Source organism: Manduca sexta, chromosome 12 (genome assembly GCF_014839805.1).
Source record: "Manduca sexta isolate Smith_Timp_Sample1 chromosome 12, JHU_Msex_v1.0, whole genome shotgun sequence".
NCBI classification, from domain to species: domain Eukaryota; kingdom Metazoa; phylum Arthropoda; class Insecta; order Lepidoptera; family Sphingidae; genus Manduca; species Manduca sexta.
Window position 1 is genome coordinate 7,463,159 of NC_051126.1, and position 23,837 is coordinate 7,486,995.

At 34.4% G+C, this 23,837-nt stretch overlaps 1 protein-coding gene across 3 annotated transcripts in view; it reads right to left on the reverse strand.

Moving 5' to 3' along the window:
- Window positions 1–5,572: 5,572 nt before the first annotated feature.
- The window catches only part of LOC115440396 (formin-like protein 7), a 123,588-nt gene continuing 105,323 nt past the window's right edge, over window positions 5,573–23,837 (reverse strand). For 2 of the 3 annotated variants that reach the window (XM_030164677.2, XM_037437866.1), the window contains 4 exons: window positions 11,061–11,257; window positions 8,348–8,579; window positions 7,462–7,539; window positions 5,573–7,236 (listed from right to left, as the gene is read on the reverse strand). In XM_030164677.2, the coding sequence (XP_030020537.2) occupies window positions 6,921–7,236; window positions 7,462–7,539; window positions 8,348–8,579; window positions 11,061–11,257 (823 nt within the window). In that variant the 3' untranslated portion in view covers window positions 5,573–6,920. The remainder of the gene's footprint in view (window positions 7,237–7,461; window positions 7,540–8,347; window positions 8,580–11,060; window positions 11,258–23,837) is intronic. The other variant, XM_030164678.2, reaches the window with a different exon arrangement.

Genomic DNA, 23,837 nt, shown 5'->3' on the forward strand with positions numbered 1-23,837 from the left:
AGACGTAAAATAATTGCAAAGAAATATTTTTGAATCAGCGTGGTGGACTAAAGTCTAATCCGTATCAGTAGTAGAGGAGACCCGCGCCCAGCAATGGGTCAGTATATAATACAGGGCTGATACTATTATTATATTTGAATCTTCCAAATTAAATTATAATTTCACGAGCGTACTTTGAATCACAAATAAATTAACTGATATCTATATTTATATGTATTGTACGTTTGTACAGACACTCGTTAATTACTTTATACTTATTACTCAGGTAAGATTCATGACAACTGCCATGAATATCCCTGAGGTATATTTATATTTATCCAGCTTACTAAATACTGCCGATCGGTCTCTCGGACGATCTCTTGAGAGCTGTACTAGATTCCCGCACAAAATAACATCATATTATCATTTAGAATTTGTAACAAATTCTCCTTTGGAATACAATCATCTGCGTATTTTTGTTTACTGAAAAGGAATATTTGCAGTAGACATATAAAATACAATAAAGTATAACATTTAATGAAAGATTTACCTAAGTTGTTTACAGAATTGTCACGTGTCAAAAAATTTACAAATTGTGTTCCATCAAACAGTGAATTCTAATAATTTTATAAGATATTTTTTTTATATATGCACAACAAAATGATCCCACTGCACCTGATGATAAGTGCGATAGGGTCCAATAGAATATCGACTGACAAGATATGATTTCCCCTCGACAGTCGACACAATTATGCCGGACTGTTGGAACCGGATGAACAAAGGCTGATCCCGGAACGCGACCACTTACGTGAGCCACAATGGTGGGTTACCTTGTGTACCATGGTCTCTATCAATGCGGATATAATACACGTCTTTATAAGAGCAATAGGAGCCAAAGCAATAGTTTTAGATTTTTTTTTCTGTATGATTCTTCACGCATCACGCAAAACCTACTACATGGAATTGAATGCAGTTTTCGCCGATGTATTTATAGCCGTTTAACTTAAAATACACTCCTGTTTATTCCGGAGAAATATAAAGCGTGACTTTTATTCCGGAAAACTTTTTGACGCGGGCAGAACCACAAGTAAAACCTAGTTCGTAATACGCACCGTCCCACACATTACAAAGATGAATCACAGCTTCGTTCCGTTTCAGACATTAAATATCTAACTCTATATCAAAAGCGAGTTTCAAAAGTTTTCTCATTTACATAAGTGACTTAACCTTTATCCATTTTATGTTCAAACCTTGCAGATTTGCCAGGATGTTCACTCCAGTCAGAAATATTATGCCGCGGCCCCTGCATATGCAAATACGTTGAATCTCCCGTAGCAGTATTAAAGGGAACATATTATTTCTTATCTGCTTAATGTTATTATTATATTTTACTTTAAAATTGTTTAGCGTACTCCCATTGGTCTTACTAATAAATTATTTTATAGTTTGTGATAATGTTTGGAGGTCCGGAGTTTGTATGCTAGGATGTTGCATTTTTACTATCTACCGCAAGGTGACAAAGTTTGTCCATTACATTACTCCCAGACTTAGAAAATAATATCACTTATACATTTGTATCAATACACATATATTTTTTTTATGGTGTTTGATTATTTTTGTCATATAATGTTGAAAGCTTATACAAGACGAAGTGTATGGTTAGAAGAAGAAGGGACCCGGCAGTAGACAAATGTAAAGGTTGAAATAGTAAAGAAAATAATTAATGTTACACCGAAAATATTTTATTAAAATGTTTGTCAGCTTCTAAAATCTAATTATTAAAATCTTGCTCAACAATATGTTTTTTTGTTAACCTAAATTTATAATGTAGGCAATAAAAGTAAAAGTTATGTATGTTTTATTTTTATAAAATAAATTTACACGACATTACCATTAACATTTTAAAACTTCAATTTATTAGACATTATCATAAATTTGCCATCGGAAGAAAAATTTCGAAATACAATTTGCATATATTTCGCTCATTTTCTGCTTGCGGCACGCGTTCATGCGGAAGCTATGAATTAATTAAGTGTAACCAAATACGCTTATAGAATTATTTAATATTATTTATGCTTAATACAAAGATTTTCATGTTACGCACGTAGCTATATTTTAATATAAAATTTCAAATTCGTTCATCTTCTACTTACATCAAAAAATAAATGTACAACCCACAAGTTATTAATTGAATTATACATTATATTTATTTATTTATATTATAAAAACAATACGCTTTTCACAAATAAGATGGGATAGAAATAAATACGTACCGATATTGTAATGTTTTAATGTTTTAGTATATTATGCAGTGGATTTGAAAATTCATTAAATTATAATTTATTCAAAATAAAGCTTACATCGACGATAAAAGCCAAAAAACCAAAACTATTGAAACAAACCTTTTTAACGGATTTTATTGAGGTCCTTTATTTGATTCCGTTCTCTTGACGTTTCGAAGTCTGCAACCTTCATGTTCATGGAGCGGACTGAGGTTTTGGTCTTCCAAAGTCATAGTTACAATATCAGTTGTTGACGATAATAATGTTGATTGTAAAATAGTTTTATTTCAATGTCTAACATTCGCGTAAACATAAGAAATAATTATGCAAACCAAAACAAATCATAACAAACTTAACTGTTGCTTTTCCTTCAACTAGTGTGCAGTCGTACAGTATTATTAAAGTCGATGCCGTTCTTAAACACAATTTATCGGTTTCAACAACATTAAATAAATCATAATTCACATCCGACTGCCTCGGTGGCGTAGTTGTATTGAATGTCCGGTACAATAGCGCTCTGAGGTCCTGGGTTCGAATCCCGGGTCGGGCAAAGTGATATTTGGGTTTTTTCTGCTCAGTATCAGCCCGGAGTCTGGAATTTGTGCCCGATATGGCGATAGGCTCGCCCCTGTCACATCATGGGACGGAACATACTTGGCGAAAAGTGGGTGCCCTAGTTGCGTTTCTGCATACCCCTTCGGGGATAAATGCGTGATGTTATGTATGTATGTTATGTATAATTCACATCCACATATCCGCAATCGTCTGAACAAAAAGTAAATAAACCGTCCCATGGGTGAAACTAGTCAAAAACTGAATTTATTGCTGGTTTGCAGAGTAAAGAACGGACATCCATCACTCGTATCACGTAGTCGGATCTTTTGCCCGCATGTCCCGATACATTCCAGCCTATTCCGTTTGACGTGAGGCCTTTTCCCTAATACTTCCCTTTGAAATACCGACATTGCTGAAAAGTTTAAGGAAACAGATATAAATCTGCGCGATACTTATGGCGATGCTGTAAGTATTAAGGTCTACAGTTGTAATCATGGATATTTCGGCCTTTAAAATTTAATATGACGAAATTTTAAAGGCAGAAATATCCATGATTATTAATTATCAACTGCGCGTTTATTAATGTATACAACATTTATTATATTTGCCCCAATCGTTAATTTCACATACATACCAAAAGCACTTTTGTAAACAATTCATTATCAGCTAGGATGACCATTGTCCACTGCTCAATATACCCTAAAGTTTTTTAGACCTTCCTGTTACTTAACTAATAAGTAATTGTGATGATTACTGTGGCACAATTAATATTTCCGTTGCATTAAGAGGTCATCTACAGCAAAAACAAAACAACAACCAATGGGTGTAGTTTAACGCGAGTCGATTTGTGCGACAGATGTATAAGAACGGACATATTCCTTGTATATTGTGAATGGTTCTAATATAATATTGACAAAATTTAATTTATTTAAAAAATAGAAAAGTATTCTCTTGAGCACAATCGTAACCTTGATTTATTGAATGTTCTTCTGATTGATTCTTATGACTGTATCGGCTTTTTCTTATATATTTCGATAAAATTGTATACCTGTAATTATAATTAATAAGAATATTATTTACTTCCAAAGCCTTTACATACTGTGCTAGTTCATTGGATAATATTCGTTACAAATTTGAGCTACATATTTTAGATACGTAAGGGGATCATGAATATCCTGAGATGAATGCCGGCAGCAATATCATAATTTACACGATATTAAAATGATACATCAAATTGCAGTCTCCTTATTGGCGTATATTAAAAATTCAATTCCTACCTTTAACTTTATTATATTCAGTTTACCGGGTGCCATTAAGCGAGCGTTTTATTAATGTCGGTCCGATTTTCATTTTCGCGTCGTGGGGACGCGCGACCAAATTGCTTTACAATATAATTACAGAACACCATTGTTCTGGAATCCGTTGTCATTGCTTCGATTTACATTCACAATGGAAACGATTTTACGTTTGTTAGAATGTTGGTATTTTTGAATATAATTCATGAGAACTGAAATTAAAATATTTTATAATATGTAGATACGAAAACTGATTTATATAAGTTTGTAAATAACGCGAAAGACGTAAATATCCCGTTTTAGTCCAATAACTATAAAATCTCTAAACCCAAATTTTAATATGTTTTCAACAGCGTTTATCTATATTTTAAGAAATGTAGACCGTATATTTACTTTTAGAATTTCAAACCGCTCTAAGCTACAAAATCGACTATATAAAATTTAATATACTTTTTTAAATATTCTTTTTTATTAAATTAATTTAATAATAAAACATAATTTACGCATTTTAAATATCTCTAACGTAGAAACGTGTAATCGCCTTTTATATCCCAAGCTGATAAAAATGAAGGTTTCTTATATGTCTTTTACTATTACCACGCCCGCCTCGCCTTGATGTTATAAAGACATGCTAAGAAAAGTATTTTATCAAAATATTCATAAGGTATTCCTTTCTTGCTGACAAAGATTCTTAAGAACACCGGTGGATTCGCCTTTCCAAATACAAACAAAAACCTATAGCACGTAGGTAAATTTTATTTTCACTAAGTAGGTGTTTTGGTTACACTGACAATTAAGTAAGAAAAGCCTAAAACTACTTAATTAAGAATTAATAAAAACTAAACAAATTAAACTCATAATATTACCGAAAGCATAAACTTATGTTTAGGAATTCCGCTATTATCTTACAAAATGTAAAAATTATTTGCTCGATGGCGTAGTTGTATTACGGTACGACTGCAGTGCTAAAGTCTCGATTTTGGTCCCTCGGTCACGCAAAATGATACTGGGCTTTCTAGTCGATATCAACCCAGAATATCAACATTATGGGACAAGATACGGCAGAAAGTGAGTACCAGTTGCGCCTTTACTTACCCCTTTGGGGATAAAAGGCGTGAGTATGTTTGTGTACGTGAAAATCAAATATGCACTCTTCCTTTGACCTATCACCACTAATACAGTAAAAACATTCACGCGTTAGACGCTCTTCATCGCCGTAACAGATAAGATTAAAAATACTACGTCTCATTTTGTTCATAAATAAATTACCTTATATTTCAAAAGTGAAAGTAACCCGAACGCCTACTGAACGAGCTCCGAAACTCCAACCATGATCCGCTAAATCTGATTATGCAAAACCCAGACCTAGATAATTTCCATATACATTCGCATAGTGTCTCCGAATAACATTTGAATTATGATAATATATGCGCTGAGTTTTGTATAAAAACACGCTTTTGGTTTCACTAAAGATCTTTATTTCTTATATTACATATAAAGTTATGTACATCATTAATTACATTTCGTTATAATCTAATTATAATATATTACAATACTAACAGTAACCACATATATGTGATCGTGTGTCGCAGCTACGATTTAACTAAATACATAATATTAATGAGAGGTGTTCACTTTGAAGTTCGCAGAATAGGTACCAGACAAGAACTTAAATAGTTTAGTCGGTCATCTTGTACATAGCAGACTGATATATCCCCATTTGAATTTTGAGGTATGTAGGCCTCAACTCTGCTGAGCATTGGAATAATATAAACCAGGTTAATATCAATATGCTTGAAGAGACCCAAAACAGACTTAGAACAGCATTTTGTTACTAATATTCGGTAAAACAAAAAATAAATAATAACAAAATTGCAAAAATCTTTACGTTTACTAAATCACCATTAATATAAATGTCATATAATTTAATCGAAGATATCCCAACATAAGATTACATAAATTATAAATATAAAATATTTTTGGTAGCCAACAGGATGTTTGCCAACCGAATTATAATGGCAAATAAAGTACAATTATTCCCGAAGCAAATGAATAAGCGAAGGAGGAAATATTATTTGTACAAATTAATTTATTTACAGCTTTAAATGTTGGCACTACACGGTATAACAGGTTATTACGTTGTACATCTCGGTGAAGGATTTGGTTTGGATTAAATCGATTACACTCGCAACATGCAACTGCAATAATGCGTACTTATTCTAGCGTAATTTGTAACATCGTTTATATACACGGCACATATTATGTTAAATAATATCACTACGTAAACGAATATAACATGTCAGTGCTTTTAAATATTTACACATAAACCTAACTACGAAGAAATAAGGTACTCAAAACCATTACGTTAAAATATACTTCAAGTATAGTGAGCTTCTTGTTACACCATGATTTATTAATTAAAAGCCATTTATTTTCTGAGATTAAATTTCATTATAACTTTTTTTATATGGTAAAAATTGTCTTTTCTATTTAACGTGCAACAAATAACACATTCCTATATTTTCTTGAGCGCTCACGTTAAATCACTAGTCCATTACCCACAAAAATCTTCATTCTATTAATCACTTTAATCGTTGTTGCATTCACAAGCCTTCCGAAATCTATTGCTTGTACCTGACAAAAGAAAGAATCTAATCTTAAATCGGCTTGATCGATGTAAGCCCCGGATTGATTCAGTCTGTTCCACTTAATTCATTCACTTTTATCAATCAATTTCTGTCTTGTCCCCAGGGAAAGACAGTAATTTCGACCGAAGTGATTCATTCATTATACTACCTGACGTGGTTCGTTATAAGTGCGCCAGTATATCAATTTCTGAAGGTGGTTGAGTGTGGGTTTCGTTGAGTGCTGTTGATCCTGAGACAGTTACTATAACTGGTTGTGCCTCGGTGTGAACTATGGTGACGAGATGATGATCGGGATCTTTTTCTTGTTCTGTGGGCTTGGGTAGAGTTTCGATAGTGTCGTCGGAGTACTTGAGGTCGAGCGGTGTGATGGTTGGGAGAGTGTCGGTGACAGTAACGGGGGGATCGACGCGGGGCGCGCGGTATGAAGGAGGACCGCTGTACTCGGAGCCGCACCACGCTGCACCTGTTGACCCTCTGCTAAAAAAATAAACCGAAGTTGAGAAAATACTCAAAATTCATAATACATATATTTCTTAAAAAAAATTGTAAATCAATGATCTTCCGAAATCTTTCAAAATATAAATGAAAAAAAGAATGAAATTATATGTAAATCATTAACTGAATTGAACAGTTCACGTCGGTGCAACAAATCAAATAAATCCGGTGTAATAAGTATGTTTAGAGCAGCGTGTAATATCGTACCTGACTAGACTGGCTGAATTGGACCTGTAGGTGGGGGGCGGGGAGACCGCCGGCGCGCTCCGGTCTAACAGAAGCAACCTGGAATAAACATTACAGAAATCATGGCGTTGTACCTATCAAACTTAAAATAGATATCAAAAAGAGGTTGCTTTAAACTAAAGAGTAAGTCAGGAGTTGTATTAAAAGTATAGTTGTATGTTTCAATATGAAAATGTTCCCGACGAAATTTACCGACAGAACACCGACAAATTACGATCGCACCACAACCCTAGCATGTAAAATAAAGACTGCTTCAAAAACCCAGAGCCAATATAAAAATATTTTTGAAATTCACGTGCATTGTTATAATATTTTATAATATTGTTTCGCCGACGATTCTGCTTATTTATACGCTTCGCATATTTTAAACATTACCGGTGTACTGTAAAATTTTATTCACTTTCAGAAAATACAACCATGATGCACGATCACAATGTGCCGAATCGGTAAGCTTTAATGGTACCGGCTTAAATTGATTTCTTCTTATGCAGATTTTGAAATGACTTTTGTATTATGAAAAATACTTATTTCTTTAAATCTAGGATGTCAAGTTTTAGGATACAATACTAAATAATGCAAAATGTGTGTTAAATTATAAAAGTGTATACTATGGATAGAGTTACATTAAAGGTGGGTTTAACTCTTCACTTAACTAGAGATATAAGAGTAAAGTGCCTTGTAGAATAAGAGAGGAAATAAAATATTGGAACTTAGTGTTATGCTAAAGACGCTGGTTTTGTACAAAATCTTTAAAGATTATTAAAACGCCTCTTTGCCTCTCAATCCCCAAAAATCCTTTATTTTTTTATAAACATACTTTTTCTAGCGATAATCGATGACTCCATACCTCAACCTATACTCCTGCATAGAAGCCTGGTATGTCGGCGGCGGTGGTCGATACTGAAACTCTGGGTAGAGCATGGCCGCGTACGGATGGTGCGGGCGCGCGTAGCTGGGCGGCAGGCGCGGCACCAGCCGACGACAAGACGCGCGTCGCAGCCCCAGCAAGGCGCAGGGAGCGTCTCTTGCACCGAGCCGCCACGCGAGCCCCGCCGCTGTTACCAATACTACTCCTATACCTGACGACAAAAGTTACATTTAGTGTAAATAATCTTACGATTATTAAGTATTCAAAAACTTGGTAATATGAATCAATGAGCTCAGCGAGATTAGGATAGAATTTTGGTATAATAAATAGGTGGGAGGGGGGTAATTAATCAATTATTGAATAGGCATGCTCATTCCGATCAGTGTATTATTCAATATTTATTTAATAAAAAAAACGTGCTGGATATGTACATCGAATACTGAATGTCCATAAGTTATAAGAAAAACTCATATTTCACAATTGTTAACTTCGGTCCGTTACATGACATAAAAGTTTATCGAAAAGGAAAGTTATTTACGTCTCAACTTTTCTATTCGTGAGAAGTTATTTAAACATAATACAAAAGTTTGTGGGTATGTCAAAAGTGTTAGGAAATGTAAAAATACCACATGTTATGTTATACATATACGATATAGTGATTATATCGTGAACAAACTGGGGGGTTGGGACAACTGTTATCTGGCTACGCTGCGGCTTGCGCGTAACGGCATGTATGAAGTTAGAAGTGAGTGACGTGAACAAATTGCCCCCTCGACGCAACAATAGATCGCTCGCTGGTAACAATATCATTTGTCCCTAACACTAATGAAAATCCAATTAATTCGGTTCCCAAACTCATTTGAAGTTTAATTGAAAATTTTGGCCAATAAAGGGCGGAGTTGATGCGAGTGATGTAATGAGATTTGCCATTTTCGGCCAGACTTGTTATTGTCATATGCATAGCGAATAACAAATGAGATAACACAAATTGTTTCATGGTTAATTATTCCCGTCTGGTACGTCGGGTGTGTTCGTGTTTCGGTAAAATACATGAAACAACGATGTTATTTTGTTCATCTGTTGTACGAACACGGGGCGGAATTATCGCCTATTTCATTTTGCCGGTCCGTTCATCAGAGCGGATAACTTTAATCAGCTATGAAGAAAAAAATACGCTTAAGCATGAAATGAGTTGCAAAGTGTTAAATGATCAAAGACTTCGATTATAAAAGGATTTTGTTCCAATCGACGATTTTACTAAACTCCGTTATACGTAGTGACTATATCGGCAGATGTTGCCGAACAATTTAAAATTTACCATATTTTACCAAATTCGAACATGGACTCCTTTATAAGCGTAAATGACATCATCGTGAAAGTATTGTGACCTTAGTAAATACTTTCTAACATTCTTATAAAGCTTATATAACGCTACCGATTAGAGCAGATTTCCCCTATTTACCGGTTGTTTTTTTCTGGTTTGGCTTTAAAGACCATAATGGACAAATTGATAGTGCAATTGGTAATCAAGACAAACTTTGTGTGTCGTACAATCGCAGTAGCTAGAATTCTAAATTCTACGTAAGTGTTATCAGTGTCGATTTTTCCGTGCATGCTGAAAAAAAACTGTCAAAATTTTGGGATTTTGTTAATACGTAAAAATTAATTCTATTCCTATGACGACGTCTAAATGAAGCGATTAAAGATTAAAACAAAACATCTCGGATAGACTATGCGCCTCAGCAGAATTATGCACCAAACATTTGAATATATATAAACAATGATTTTTAAATAAAATTACAATAAAATTGCATATAAGGGATATCTAAATAATAATATCTAATCATACTTGCTAGGGATATGTAAACATATCTGACACGAATTATGAATCCGAATTTATATACCTAGTCAGAACTGCGTGTTCTCAGAATTTACTATACGCCTATATTATATATTTTATGTGTGGCAAAATTATATTAGCTCTACCTAAAAAATGCTCCTGATTGCGCGATATCTCCAGATTGAACGGCGTTGAACTTACAATTTTTTTTCCGGGATTTTGTTTGGATTGGTCGTGAACTGAAAAGAATTCCAGATAAAGCGTATGCAAATCCTTCTTGACGATACCTGGCAGTGCGCTCGTTGTTGTACGACATAGGACTACGAGAGTGTTCGGATATTAAGTGATGTTTGACCGACAACGCCCACGTGCTTTATGTTTTCTAAGACAATATTTCCGAAAAAGGTAATACTACTACTAGTTGTTTTAACTTAACAATGGATTTTATTTGTTTCAAGGTTTATTTTGTGTTTAGAATGTAATAAAAATAATACGTTCCTAAATATGTTAATTTTTCCCTACTTCGTTTTCATATGTGGTACTTCACGATAATACTCCTTTGAGGAAATACGTCATAATATTAACCACTTATTCACTAGGTATTAACTAGTTATAGGATATTATCAAGGATGATACATCACGATGTTATTACACCTTTGAGACCAGAAAACATGCATCACCTATCATGAGTAGTAATAGTATGAGTGGGGCTCTAAGGCGCGGCCTGTAGACCCTCACACATAGCCCCGGCCGATACCAGGTTATATCTTGTACCTAACCCCTATTTGTCAGGAAGGGTAATAAATACATTACAATATTATTACACCCCTGAGACCAGGCCTTATGACTCACCTATCATGAGTAGTAACAGTGTGAGGGGGGCTCTAGGGTGCGGCCTGAGAGCGCCGAGCACGGCCCCGGCTGCTACCAGGCAAGCCCCGACCACGCCGAGGAACAGAACACAGAGCCGCAGCGGCGGCCGGCCGCAGCACGACTTGGGCGCGTTACCATCCGCTTCCGAACACGCGTACGCGGCTCCTCTGCCAGATCTGAAATAAACATGCGAATTAGAATAAAATATTCACTTAATAAGTAGGGCCATCCATAAATGACGTCACATTATAAGTGGCGGGGTCAACGAAGTGTGACATTACGTGTCAAGGAGTCGGGGGTTATAAGTTTCGTGACGTCACGTCAAACTTTAAAGTAATAAAACACAAACATTAACTGTAAAGAAAAAACTTAAAAAATATTATATCTCTGGCTATATAACATTTGTTTTGTAGGCGAAATCTATAGGACTATAACTCTGGTTATTCATAAGGATCGATTTTTAACTCCATATGACTTTCTACACCGAACCCGGTTTATAATAATTTATATAAGAATTCTAGTTTCTATAACGAACAACGACTTCAAATTATTAAAGCGTTCCACTTTATATAGTAACATAATTTACGTATATTTATTAAGATACCTGTTACAATTGAAAAAAAATTCGCACATTCTTAAACTAATAATGCTATCAGACTCTAAATCGAAGTATACATAATGTTACTTAGCTATGCATACAAAATCTAAACAAGAAAACAAATTTTAAAGATAATCAGTAGTAACTTAACCAAGTTGTGAGCTCAATGAAAATAGTTCTATTACAGTTACGTTTTATGAAGCTTTAAATATTGTCTAATTATGCCTAAGTAAGCCACATGTATGTTATGGAAGCAAATGAATAGATTTATTCATAAACTGACTTTAATACTTCCATTTGCAAGAGTATGGTAATGCAAGTATACGGTGGCGTACCTTCTCCCCAGCATATAATAATCCTATTACAACTTATTTCTCGTTTGTGCAGCATTATGTTCTCTTTATCGTGTGAACATTCATGTTGCTAGTGTTGTTCCGTGCCTTGTTTAAAATTTATACATTTTTTTTTATTTCGCTGTCTTCTGTTTACTTTACGGGGCAGAAAAGAAATGTAATAAACAGGGTAGGAACAAAAAATGTCATGTAATGTAAACATGTTAGATATTCTGCCTCATTACTCGTGTTACATTAAACGTGTCATATTAAAGCCATGTTTTCTTATTTTATTTGGTAAAGAATACTTTTTATTTAATTTATATGTAATATTGTCATAGAATTGTAGTGCAGCGGTATAGTATATTTTTTTAAATTACACAACCAAACAATCAGAACAGAATGTATCAGTAGATTTTCATTGAAACTTAAAAGTATACTCTTGGATATCTGAAATATTGATAAGAAAAGCATTTGTGAGTACCGCCAATGCACTACGCCGAGCTAGCTTCCTTAGACTGACTAATGTAATTGTCTTTGCCTTTCACGAGAAACTAATTAAGTTTTAAAGCCAAAATGGTCTGTGCAATAGTTCAAAGCAATATTGAACAAAATAAAATGTAATTCGTGTCAATTATAAGTTTGAAGACATAAAAGAATTATTATTTAATTATTCTTAAAAAAAATACCAATAGTATTTTTTAAGTTATTTTATCGTCATACGTTAATCTATGTTATTTCGCAACACTGACCAATGACCTCTATAATAGAACGTTCTAAACAACAGCTAAAATTTACACTGTCTCTTTTTCCAACAGAAAAAGTAATATAGAAGTATTATTCTTCTAAATACCATCGACTGAATTAATTTAAGGATAATATTGGAGGAGAAATACGTCCCTACATATCTAAACATGATTATTTTATTTGGCATAATCTCCTCCATTTCTTTAAAAGATTAAACTTTAATATACTCGCACAAGCCGCTTCGCGTCGCTTAAATTTTACGAATGTACTTTCATACTGCAAATATTTAAAACTCTCGTTTTAAAAACATCACCAGCGAAGAGGATTGCTATGAATCCACGGCAACTGGATCGCGTTTTCCATTATGCATGCTTCTAACAACGCGCGTGTTTTCACATGATATGAAGCTTACGTCTCCTCTAAATTCCATTAGACCAATGACGATTGCTATTCATGAAAGCATATTTATCTTTCGATGCTATGAAAAAATCGTAGAATAAACTAAATCTTAAATTAAATACTAGCATAAAAAGATAGAGAAAAGTGAACCTTTTATGTACACTAAGTAAGTCCGGTTGATCTTTTACAACTTTTTATTCTGACAGCTATCTTAGTTCCTCGCTTCTAATTAAAAATATTTAATTAAAAAACTTTATAAAACTCTTGACCCGTTTCAATACATTCAAAGCATTTACGTTAAGAGGTGCACCCACTTTTGTTCAAGTTGTTCATCGTATGAGTCAAACTGTGGTCTTGCGTAAACTAGGGCAAACCTTACTAATTAAACTAAGGTTACTACACAAATCTCTATTCTGAGCTAATGGGGTTTCTGTGTCCTGACATTTTTGCTCGTTTCGTGTCAAGCCGCTCCTAGTTTTACACGCTAATTAGCACTGACTCGCACAACGTACGCTGGTTAGACTTATTCTCCACTGCAGTACTCATGTGATCGTTTATGTAAACAACTACTTAGGTTAGTTAAGATTATTGTGTATTTTATTTTGTTTATATATTCTTTAGAAGTTTTAATTCGTCTCCTCTCGGCCCTATTAATAGGTATAATAAATGAGCGTCATTCAGCCACACGCACGCGATTGAATGCACACGAGTTGTTCGACCTCGTGTGATCTCCCCAAAGGAAAAGGGCTCTTGTAATGTTAATAGCTAACAGCATCACACGAAGATAAAACTAGCCGCTTTCATTTTTGTCACGCTCGACGACTAATCTTTTGAAGTCGTTCATTACTTATCAGTCGCTATTGTGTCAAAATATTCTCTTTACGTCCGATGCTAGTCAAATAACATTAATTTCCATTGAAGACGAATAATCAAATTCAAAGAAATTCTCTCAAAAGTGTACATTAGTATTCTGTGGACGTGACATAGCTGAGTCAAAGAACCCGACCTGTCACAGACAAAACGTTTATCTTTTCCAGTGCAGTGATCTTAACAGATCTATATCTCAAATGTAAGAGCAAAAGGAGAGGATTTCCCATTGAGTTTTATAAAACGATAGTTGTCGAAGGGAGACGGTTGGTGATTTTGATAAATTTCCGACATAATTACTTCAGCAGGCCTCTTCACATAAAGAAATGCAAAACAGTGGGATCGAATACCAACTGTACGCGAGGTCTAGCTGTTCCAGAGTAGATTACCCTACAGGCCTCTTAGAAATATCAAAAATATATATAAAAATATCAAATCCAATGGCGTAGTTTCAGAAGACGTCAAACAACGAATAAAATGAATAGATTTACCCAGCACAAAGTATCACCGACATTACTTCCATTGCTCGCTCCTGTATTTTAACTCAGCTAGTCTCCTATTTTTGCCGCTGATTCTAATCTGTACTGAGTCATCCGCACATTAAAGTGATAAAGCACGTTCGTCCAACAATATAATACACTCGACTATTACAGAAAATTTCGCTCGGCCGATTGGATAGGGTGTAAATAGTAATATAGTATAGTGCATTAAGTGACGCCATCTGCGTCCACGATCCGGCTCGATAAACGGGGGATGGAATGATTCACTATTTTATGTCCCCCGTAAATGGGTCTGACCACGCGATGCGGGCTCTATGCGACACTGTTGATACATGCTTGCTCCCACTAGGTGATTGGGGCACTTTGCTCGCTTTGTAACATTGCTGCGATAGACACGAATGGATTACGCGTTTTATTCAACGCTTATGTTTGTGAAAGCGTCGTGCTTGTGCATTCATTTTTGTAATGTGTTCAATGAATAGTAATGGCGTATGCCTCTGCATTTAAGAAAGGTTTGAGGAACTGATTGATTTGATATTCAATACTTTCATATTATTTATTCAAAGTAACCACATTGTTTTTAATAGTAGTAAGTAGTATACATATCGGATCTTTACCTATTTCTCATACACGTTGTCATACTCTAAGCGAGTCAACATCTTTCGCTCCACACACAACTGCGGTAAATTCAAAAACATATTCAAAATTGCGCCGAGGGGGTTTCAAAGAGTCAGATTAACATACTTAAGCCTTGAAGAGCTCATGTACATTAACGGGCCGTCGAGGGTTATTCGCATCAAGCCCACGTCACGTCTCGAGTGCTATAGAGCGCAAAATGTATGTCGTTAATAAGGGCTAGGGGCTAATTAGCTGATTTATGTTGCCCATATAGCAAAGCCGCGACGCACTGTATGAGTCCTGTCATTGACAGTTTAATAGCCTCTCGGGCTGACGATACGCTCTGATGATAAAAGGATATATGTGTTAGATCGTTTCGTGGTAATGATTAAGGGCATATTGTATTTTATATGCTGTAAAAAATAATAATGTTATATTCTTATATTACTTTGTAAATGGGATTCTTTATCACGCTTTTACCACGTAGGGGGAGGCAGAAGTGCAAGTACAACCAGGGCACATACTTTTCGCCAAATGTGTTCCGTCTGATGATGTGATAGGGCACGAGCCTATCGCCATATCGGGCACAAATTTCAGAATCCGGCCTGATAATGAGCAGAAATGGTCTTTTGTTTTTACTTTTCGGCTTTTATTAGAAATAGTTACTATTAATTTCGTTTTTTTTTTGTTATTAATACCAAGAAAGTTATTTATGAAATTCTATCGAATGAATACTATGGAACTAATTATTGACGTGCCATAAAATTATTTGTTTACGGTGTTGGTGTTCAATTTCTCGTACAATATACACAATCAAGCCGCGGATTATTTTTATACCAATCCAACGCATTTTAATCTCCATACCGAAACCATTTGATTCATAACGGAATAACAATTTCAGAATTGCTTTGTCGGAAATATTTATAATTTAGGTATCCATGTTTTTTGTGACAATAAAGCATAAAACTCATACGAATAAATATAGAATAGATTATGTATGAATACTATTAAAAAATATAGGTATTATAAGCATATTATTTAAAGTTTAAATAAAATATGCAATGAGCGAAAAAGTTGAAGATACCTACTTACAAGCTAACAAGGGCGACATTGGACTTTCAAATAACATAATATGATGAAACATTTATACTTAAGTATAAATCTCTTTAAATTAAAACCACTTCATAAAATAAAATATTTATTATCCAGTCCATAACCTAACCAAGCTATAACCAAGATTTAAGACATAAATATAAAGTTAATTACCCCTCTACGAAGAACGAAACATAAACATACTCAGTCGCAAGATGACAAGCGGGTAATGGCACAATATGAGAATCACGTGTGCCATAAAAATGGCAATTCAACGAACAAACAACCGTGTCCCCCTCGTGCGCAGCCAGACGGGCCGAGCCACGCTCCATCAACCTTAGAACGTATGAAACCTAATAAACGAGGATGTAAGCGGGGCTAGATGTGGTAACCGATGACAAAAATTAAATTACTATAGTCTGTTTAGAACGAGAACCGTCGTGAGATTTGAGGTCGCTACTATGCTTAATTATCTCTTTTGTTTAATTCTAGTATGTTTCTATACAAAAATCCTTAAAAGCAACACGCAAGATCATTCATAACAAAGCAATACGACATGACAATGAGTTTAACATTTACCAAATGGCGGGGAAGGTTTGCTATGTAAAAATCGAAAGTTAGTTCACTTTTCGGCCACAACGCGACGGTTCACTTTCTGAACACATTATACCTATATTGTTTACATCTCTACACCACCCTAAGGTTGACTGATAGAGAATGCCCTCGGCATTAAGTCCACCTTTTGTACATTTATGTAATCAAAGTGTAAAATATATAAATATATAAAAATGATGTCCATCCCATAATTGTCTGTAAGAGCCTTGAGCGATAAAACTGCCGTTTGTACTTATTCTTTTTTTTGTAATATTTATATCACTGGCGTACAATAAAGTATTATAAATAAAACACAAATAAGGCCACATTTTTGTTACCCAAATAGCTTGCATGCAAGGGGCAGTGTATGAATTGTGGAAACGTAAACATGGATGCAACATGAAAAACGCGAAGAATAAAAAGTGTCATCGTGCATGGATACACTGCACAAAAGAAACGCGGCTATGAATTATCCTTTTTCAAATGTGGTAAAATATTATTCCCCGGTGGACAGCGGCTTGCTATAAATATTGTATTAAAATACCTACCAAAAAAGAATAAACTCATAATTCAGCGTTTCCTACCTCATAGATTAAAGGATGTTAAAATAGATAATTTACAATAAAAATGATTTTAACATCGCATTTCCTATAATTACTTGAATTATTGTTGGCACGCGAGCTCTGATGCATTAAAATTGTCGAGTCGTTAAGTCCATACAAGTATTGTGGTTCAAACACCTAACTGTCACGTCAAATGCACATATTTATGATTAAAAAAATATTATCCTTTGTTATGATTGTTAGTTTATGGCTCTTGTCCATAAATGGTGCAGTAATGACATTTCATAGCAAGGTAATTATTGAATAAATAAATCATAGTTTTTTTAAGGATTATCTTTGAAATAAAATAATAATAATACCATATTAACTAATCAATGCCCTCTCTAAATAAATTCACAGTGTCAAATATAATTCACCTATATCTCAAAGCATGATATATATCGAGCCACTACAAGTCTTCCTTACTTATAAATAACTTATTTATATTGAGTGTTTTCTAGAAGGTAACGTAATCACCATCAATAACCGAAGCTACCACATAAAGTGACATTGTAAAGTTTTCACGAAACGAAACCAACCGAAGTCGATGAAGACACATCGCCTAGACTTCTATACTAAGAACCAATAATCATCTATAATCAGTTTATCCAATGTGGTTATCCATCATCATGATAAAACCGTGACATAAATACAGAAAGGAATCGTCACTTCCAGTACTTTAAGTCCGTGTAAAATAAGCCCGTACACACAAGTTGAACCGTACCCTATCACGATGTCTGTCAGTTTCCCGCCCCACATCCTGCGTGTGGGCGCGCCTTTACCGCTCCAGTGCTGCCAACGCTCAGATCTCGTAGCTGACAGACACATCACTTGCTGTGTAACAACATGGTAACATGTATTACGCCTTCAACATTCCCATTTGATTCAGATTTCAGTGCCTGTCAATGAGATATGGCCAATCAATATTAGGCAGGCGTTCAGTAGAATATGTAGGCATGCCTTGTCAGGCAGGTACGCCTTGTCTAGATAAAACTGTAAGTGATAATCGAATATTGGGTATTTACCAATATTATATACATCAATCAATTTAAATCATAATAATTATTGTACCGAAAGGTCATTTTGGGAAAACAGTTTCGGTAATATTTTAAAATAATATGTGTATTTGATACCAGGAAGATTTCTAATAAACGTCTTCTATCCAGGGGCACTAAATGTACTACATAAATATGCTTTAGCAACTGAATTACCTATGACGTAATACAAAAACATTCAATTTCTAATATAATATGTGAAGACTAAGCAAAATATTAAAACATCCACCACAAAATCTCTCGAAAATATCTCGAGTCTTTAAAAAATCGGCAGACATCTGAATATGAATTCCATATTTAGAATATCCAAGAGCTGAACGTAATCCTTAGTAAGAAAATGTTACTATACATCAACAAATAGCGTGGTCGTCCGCTTTGATATAAAAATGGAGCACTTTAGAAGATTCAATCTTTTAAGTTTGTGTAAACATAGTGGCGATTGCCGTGGCGCGAATGGAGCGTTATAACACAAATGTGGCACGCCCATTGTTCCACAGTATTGCACTATGTTTTACGTTGTACCTTTTTTTTTATAGGGGACGACAAAGTGACTTCACAACACCTGGTGGTAAGTGGAATGGGGTCCAATAGAATGTAGACTGAAGAAAAATGATTAACCCTCGACAGTCGACACAATTATGCCGGCCAGTTGGCACTGGATGTACAAAGGCTGATCCCGGAACGCGACACATTTACGTTGGCCACTATAAAGGGTTTTAACACCTTGTGTACGATGGTCACTATCTGGACGGATAAAAAATAAATCTTACCAGCAAAATTAAAGTTAAATGTTTTATAAGATAAATTCGTAAAACTATAACATGGTGCCAGTTCATAAGATAATATAAGTATAAGATCATTTTTCTACAAATCAATATTTAACAAAGACAATAATAATAATATTTAATAATAATTGTTATTCGCATCAACGAAAACCCAGACTTACAAAACTTTACAAAAAGTTAGCAGGCGGCTTTTCTTTCCTAGAAATTTCCCTGCGTAATTCAAGATGAAAGTAAGTTTTTTAAAATCCAATACTCGGTCTATTTACGTGCCAAATTTCTCCCAAATCCATTCGGGTATATAAGTTTAACATTTACTTTAAAAAAACTTTGCAAGCTTTACATTTATAATATTATGACAAAGAATCGAAATACCTTATATTTTATAAAATTGTAAATAATATTTCAACAAATGTTATTTATACTGACTGGTAGAAATATCAAAAATAATCATACCATAACCTTTTTTATAAACATAGCTCCTACCTCTGCGTAAAATGAAAAAAATAAACAACATTAATTCATAAATGCACTGCATCAAATCGAAAGCCGGCTGAAGCGAGTCAATGCTATATAGGACTTTCATTTCATTAGGGCCGGTATTAAATAAGAAGGCTTGATATTTTAATACGAAGGGCTTAAATTTTATGGTTAAACGTTGCGGCCATTACCACTTAATTAAACTCGAAGGGATATCTACAGCGTTTGCAGTAAACACTCATTCAATATTGGGTTGAATAGTTCTCATGAAGCTTTCATTACTGGCATTACAAATATCATAAAACGGTTTAACGGATCGTTAATCGAATGTTCGAGAACACTTTGATTTCTTAAGTTGTAGTGTTCGTTCCTTGCAAATTTTTTAATTATTTTTTATAATTTATTAAACGTAAGCCTTTGATTAAACTTGAAAGAATTCCAACTGTTTATCATACAACAATACGGTGCCGACAACACGAATGGTAATTAAAATATATTAAACAATGAATCAATAAATAAAGTACAACCGTGTTGTTTTGACAATGGCGATATTAATAACAGCCACCGTCAAAGGTTTCGCTTACTCTCATTCGTCACCGGTGAGACGAACAGACAAGGAAGAGGAAGCATTACAAGATCACGACTATGGACGGATCAATGTTCGCTCGGTTCACACGCGTGTTCGCACTATTAGTAACTGCGGCCCTCTGTCATCGAACCGTAAATAACAGGTAATAACATTGTGTACATCTGTATATCTGAGGTCGACAGATGACGGTTGCTTATTGATGATACAGCTTTCATTGCAGATGTTAAGGACAGACGCGCAAATTGCTTTGATTGTAAATAAGTAATCGTATGGCATTTGGATAGGAAACCTGTGATGTAGTCTGAAGATAGAAACTTTATTTAAAACTATAATTTAAAAGTAAATAAATTGCGAAGAAGTATTAGGTTTATAGCTTCTACTGAGTTTATACTAACGTTGTTTATTTCTCCATTGTGTTTTGATATCAGGAGTGATTCAAGGGATAACTTGTGTTAAAAAAATCAAAACCTTATAATATGTTGCGATTTACTATCTTACTTCTTATTATCTTATCTACTTCTACTATATTATCGTAAATGCGAAAGTTTGTGGAAATATTTGTATGTCTGATAGAAGTAAACGCAGAAACAACAGAACAGGCTTGGATGAAATTTTGCATACGAATACTCAGTTTTGCATTAACACATAGTTTACTTCTTATCCCGGTAATATGCTCCCGTGGGAAAAAAGATTTTCTTTTTTAAATAAGTGGCCCTGGCGTCTTATATTGTTTTAAAGACTTTTGTAGCAGAAAAGGCTTTTCACGCGAGCACAACCGCGAGCAATATCTAGTATTATAATATGTATTTATAAAAGAAATGGAGACTATCACAAAACTATAAATCTGCTTGATATACTCAAAATGGCTGAGCAAAGGAAAATGCCAGCTGTACTAACAAAAACCAATCGTAATAAATATTCCCAGACCCTTAAAAAAATCTGCGTTTAGAAAAGGCGTGTATCGTAATCAAAATCTTTTAAACAGAAGTCCTGGTTACTCTTCAATACCTTCACACTTGATGTGGGTATAATCCTGTATTTGCATAAGCCTTTGCGAAAAACATTTTATATTTCAAGCTAAGTAAACGTGTAAAAACAAGGAAAACCTTTTTGTTCACAGTTCAATTAAATATTTGATTTTACAAATAATATTTTAAATATTACCAAATTCAATAGTCATTTACTATTTATCATTGACTTGTAGTTTAAATACCTGAAATTATATTTTGCAGTGCTGCTGACGGATTATTTACAAATGAACATAGCCATAGCCCGAGGCCACACTGATATACCCAGATGGATGTTTATGCAACTGTAATGAATATTATTCATGAATGAAACATATTGTAAGTACATACTGTATTTAATAATTATGGGTTTCAATTATTTATCAATAATGAAAATACATTAACAAGAACTGTCATATTTAAATTTATGAGTCTGAACTACTACGAAAGTTCTGCTATGAATAAAAGAACTATCTACTAATTTGCCGAATTTCTGATCAGCTTATGATTTTTTTATTAAGAAGAAGCTTAGTCATGCCTGAACCCTTTACCCTCAGAATGTTTTTTAACGCCGAAAGAACAACGGCTAAACCTAATTATACATATAAAACCGATACTGAAGTTCAACAAAACATACAATAGTTCCTATCTCATGTAGTGTAAATGCAAAACGTACTCTGAAGGTAGGAGTAAGCATTCATTTTTCACCGCCTAATCCGAAGACAGGGCTCGTCAAAGGGAGCGCTTATCTTGTACCCTAATTTATTTCGACGGGATTTCAACATGACGTCCCGTATTGCCCAGTGTTGGCCTGATTCTGACGGAAAAAAGATGTTTGGATCACATCTAGTTTCTGAATGCGAGTAATAAAACAATTTGTTGAATCAGTTAATAATTTCAAAATATATATAAGCGTATAGTAAATGCGTACGCTGGAAATTGGATACGTTTGTATATCGATATCGTGTAGAATTTATTGCCTGTCGTGGTTAGTACATATATGCAGTAGGTATGTAATTAAATGATGGATTTGTAACAGTTACGTATTCATTTATATTTTTATTCTTGTTAGGGTTCTGTACCTCAAAAGGAACCCTTTTAAATCACTGTTTCCGTCTGCCCGCCTGTCAAGATTCTTTTTCTCAGGAGCGTGTAGATATCAAGATGGAATTAATATGTAATACTTCGAGTTTATAGCATCTTCCAATTGTGAAAAAATCAAATTTGCAAGTGAACGCAATCAAAAGATATAACCCTTTATGTTGCATATTTTCGAATATTTTCCGATTTACAGGTACTTCCCATTGACCAAAAATGATGAAATTTGGCAAGAAGTACTTTCTTATACAGCACACGTAACGGACAAAATCTAAAAGTCGTAAACGTGTACTATGATAACAAAAAAAGGTAATTTACTATTACGAACTTATTATTTGCGGTTGGTGCAATAACTGTGTCTAAGGATCGCCGGCAGAGTTAAGTTTGTCAAGTTTATGTACTTAGATACCTTACCTAGAAACTTCAACTGAAGCTTTGGTGCGCAAGTCAAACTCGCACTTATTCAGTTTTATTTATGTTATGTCTGTTCCTTACTATTGTCAAAAAAATAAAAATCATTCTTCGTCAAATTAACTGCAACTTGTCAAATCAACAGCGCGTTTTAGGTTAAAACATTCTTTTTCTCTAATTTGGTGTATCTACAACTTAAAAATTATTTAATGCACATTGCAGACTTCTTCATTTAATCTAAATCAGGGTCATCATATTGAAATCTCGTTAAATTTAAACATTAAATAATCTAAATTCGAATTGTTTTATCCATTCATCCGGAGCTATTCATTTTATTTTTACTTTCAAAACAGTCCGATCATTATGGACGTCCTTTTGTTTGATGAAAAAATATTGCTGATATTTTGTTAAAACCGGGTGGCGGATTAACAATAAAACTTTTTATACATACTGTGCGCACATTCGAAACCGTTTTTGCTTTTTGTGCAGGGTCGGGCCTAAATAAAAATACAAAGCCTGGCTAAATAACGTCGGCTCGTTTATTTTACCCAAATCCAGCTAAACCATGAGTGGATGAGTACGGTGACACGTGTCAAAATCGCAATTTAGGATGGCATACAGATCAACATTTGCAAATGAATACGTCCCACTTGGTTAATATTACACGATTGTTTTAAGCAGACCTCTGAGAATTGGCTTGAGTCATTGTCTTATATGTAGCTATAATTTTGATTTAATTCCGGTAATAGAAGCTATTGACTACTTTGGTAACGTATTTGAATTGCAGTACGACTGCAATGGTCAGGTCTCGGGTTCGATCTCCGGATCGGTCAGTGATGATTTTCTACTCAGTATCAGCGTAGAGTTTGGAATTTGTGACCAATATCACGATAGAGTCAGCTCTTATCAGATCAATAGACAGAATAGACACGGCGGAAAGGGGTAACACTAGTTACACGTCCCTTAGGAGTTGTTTATCCCTTAG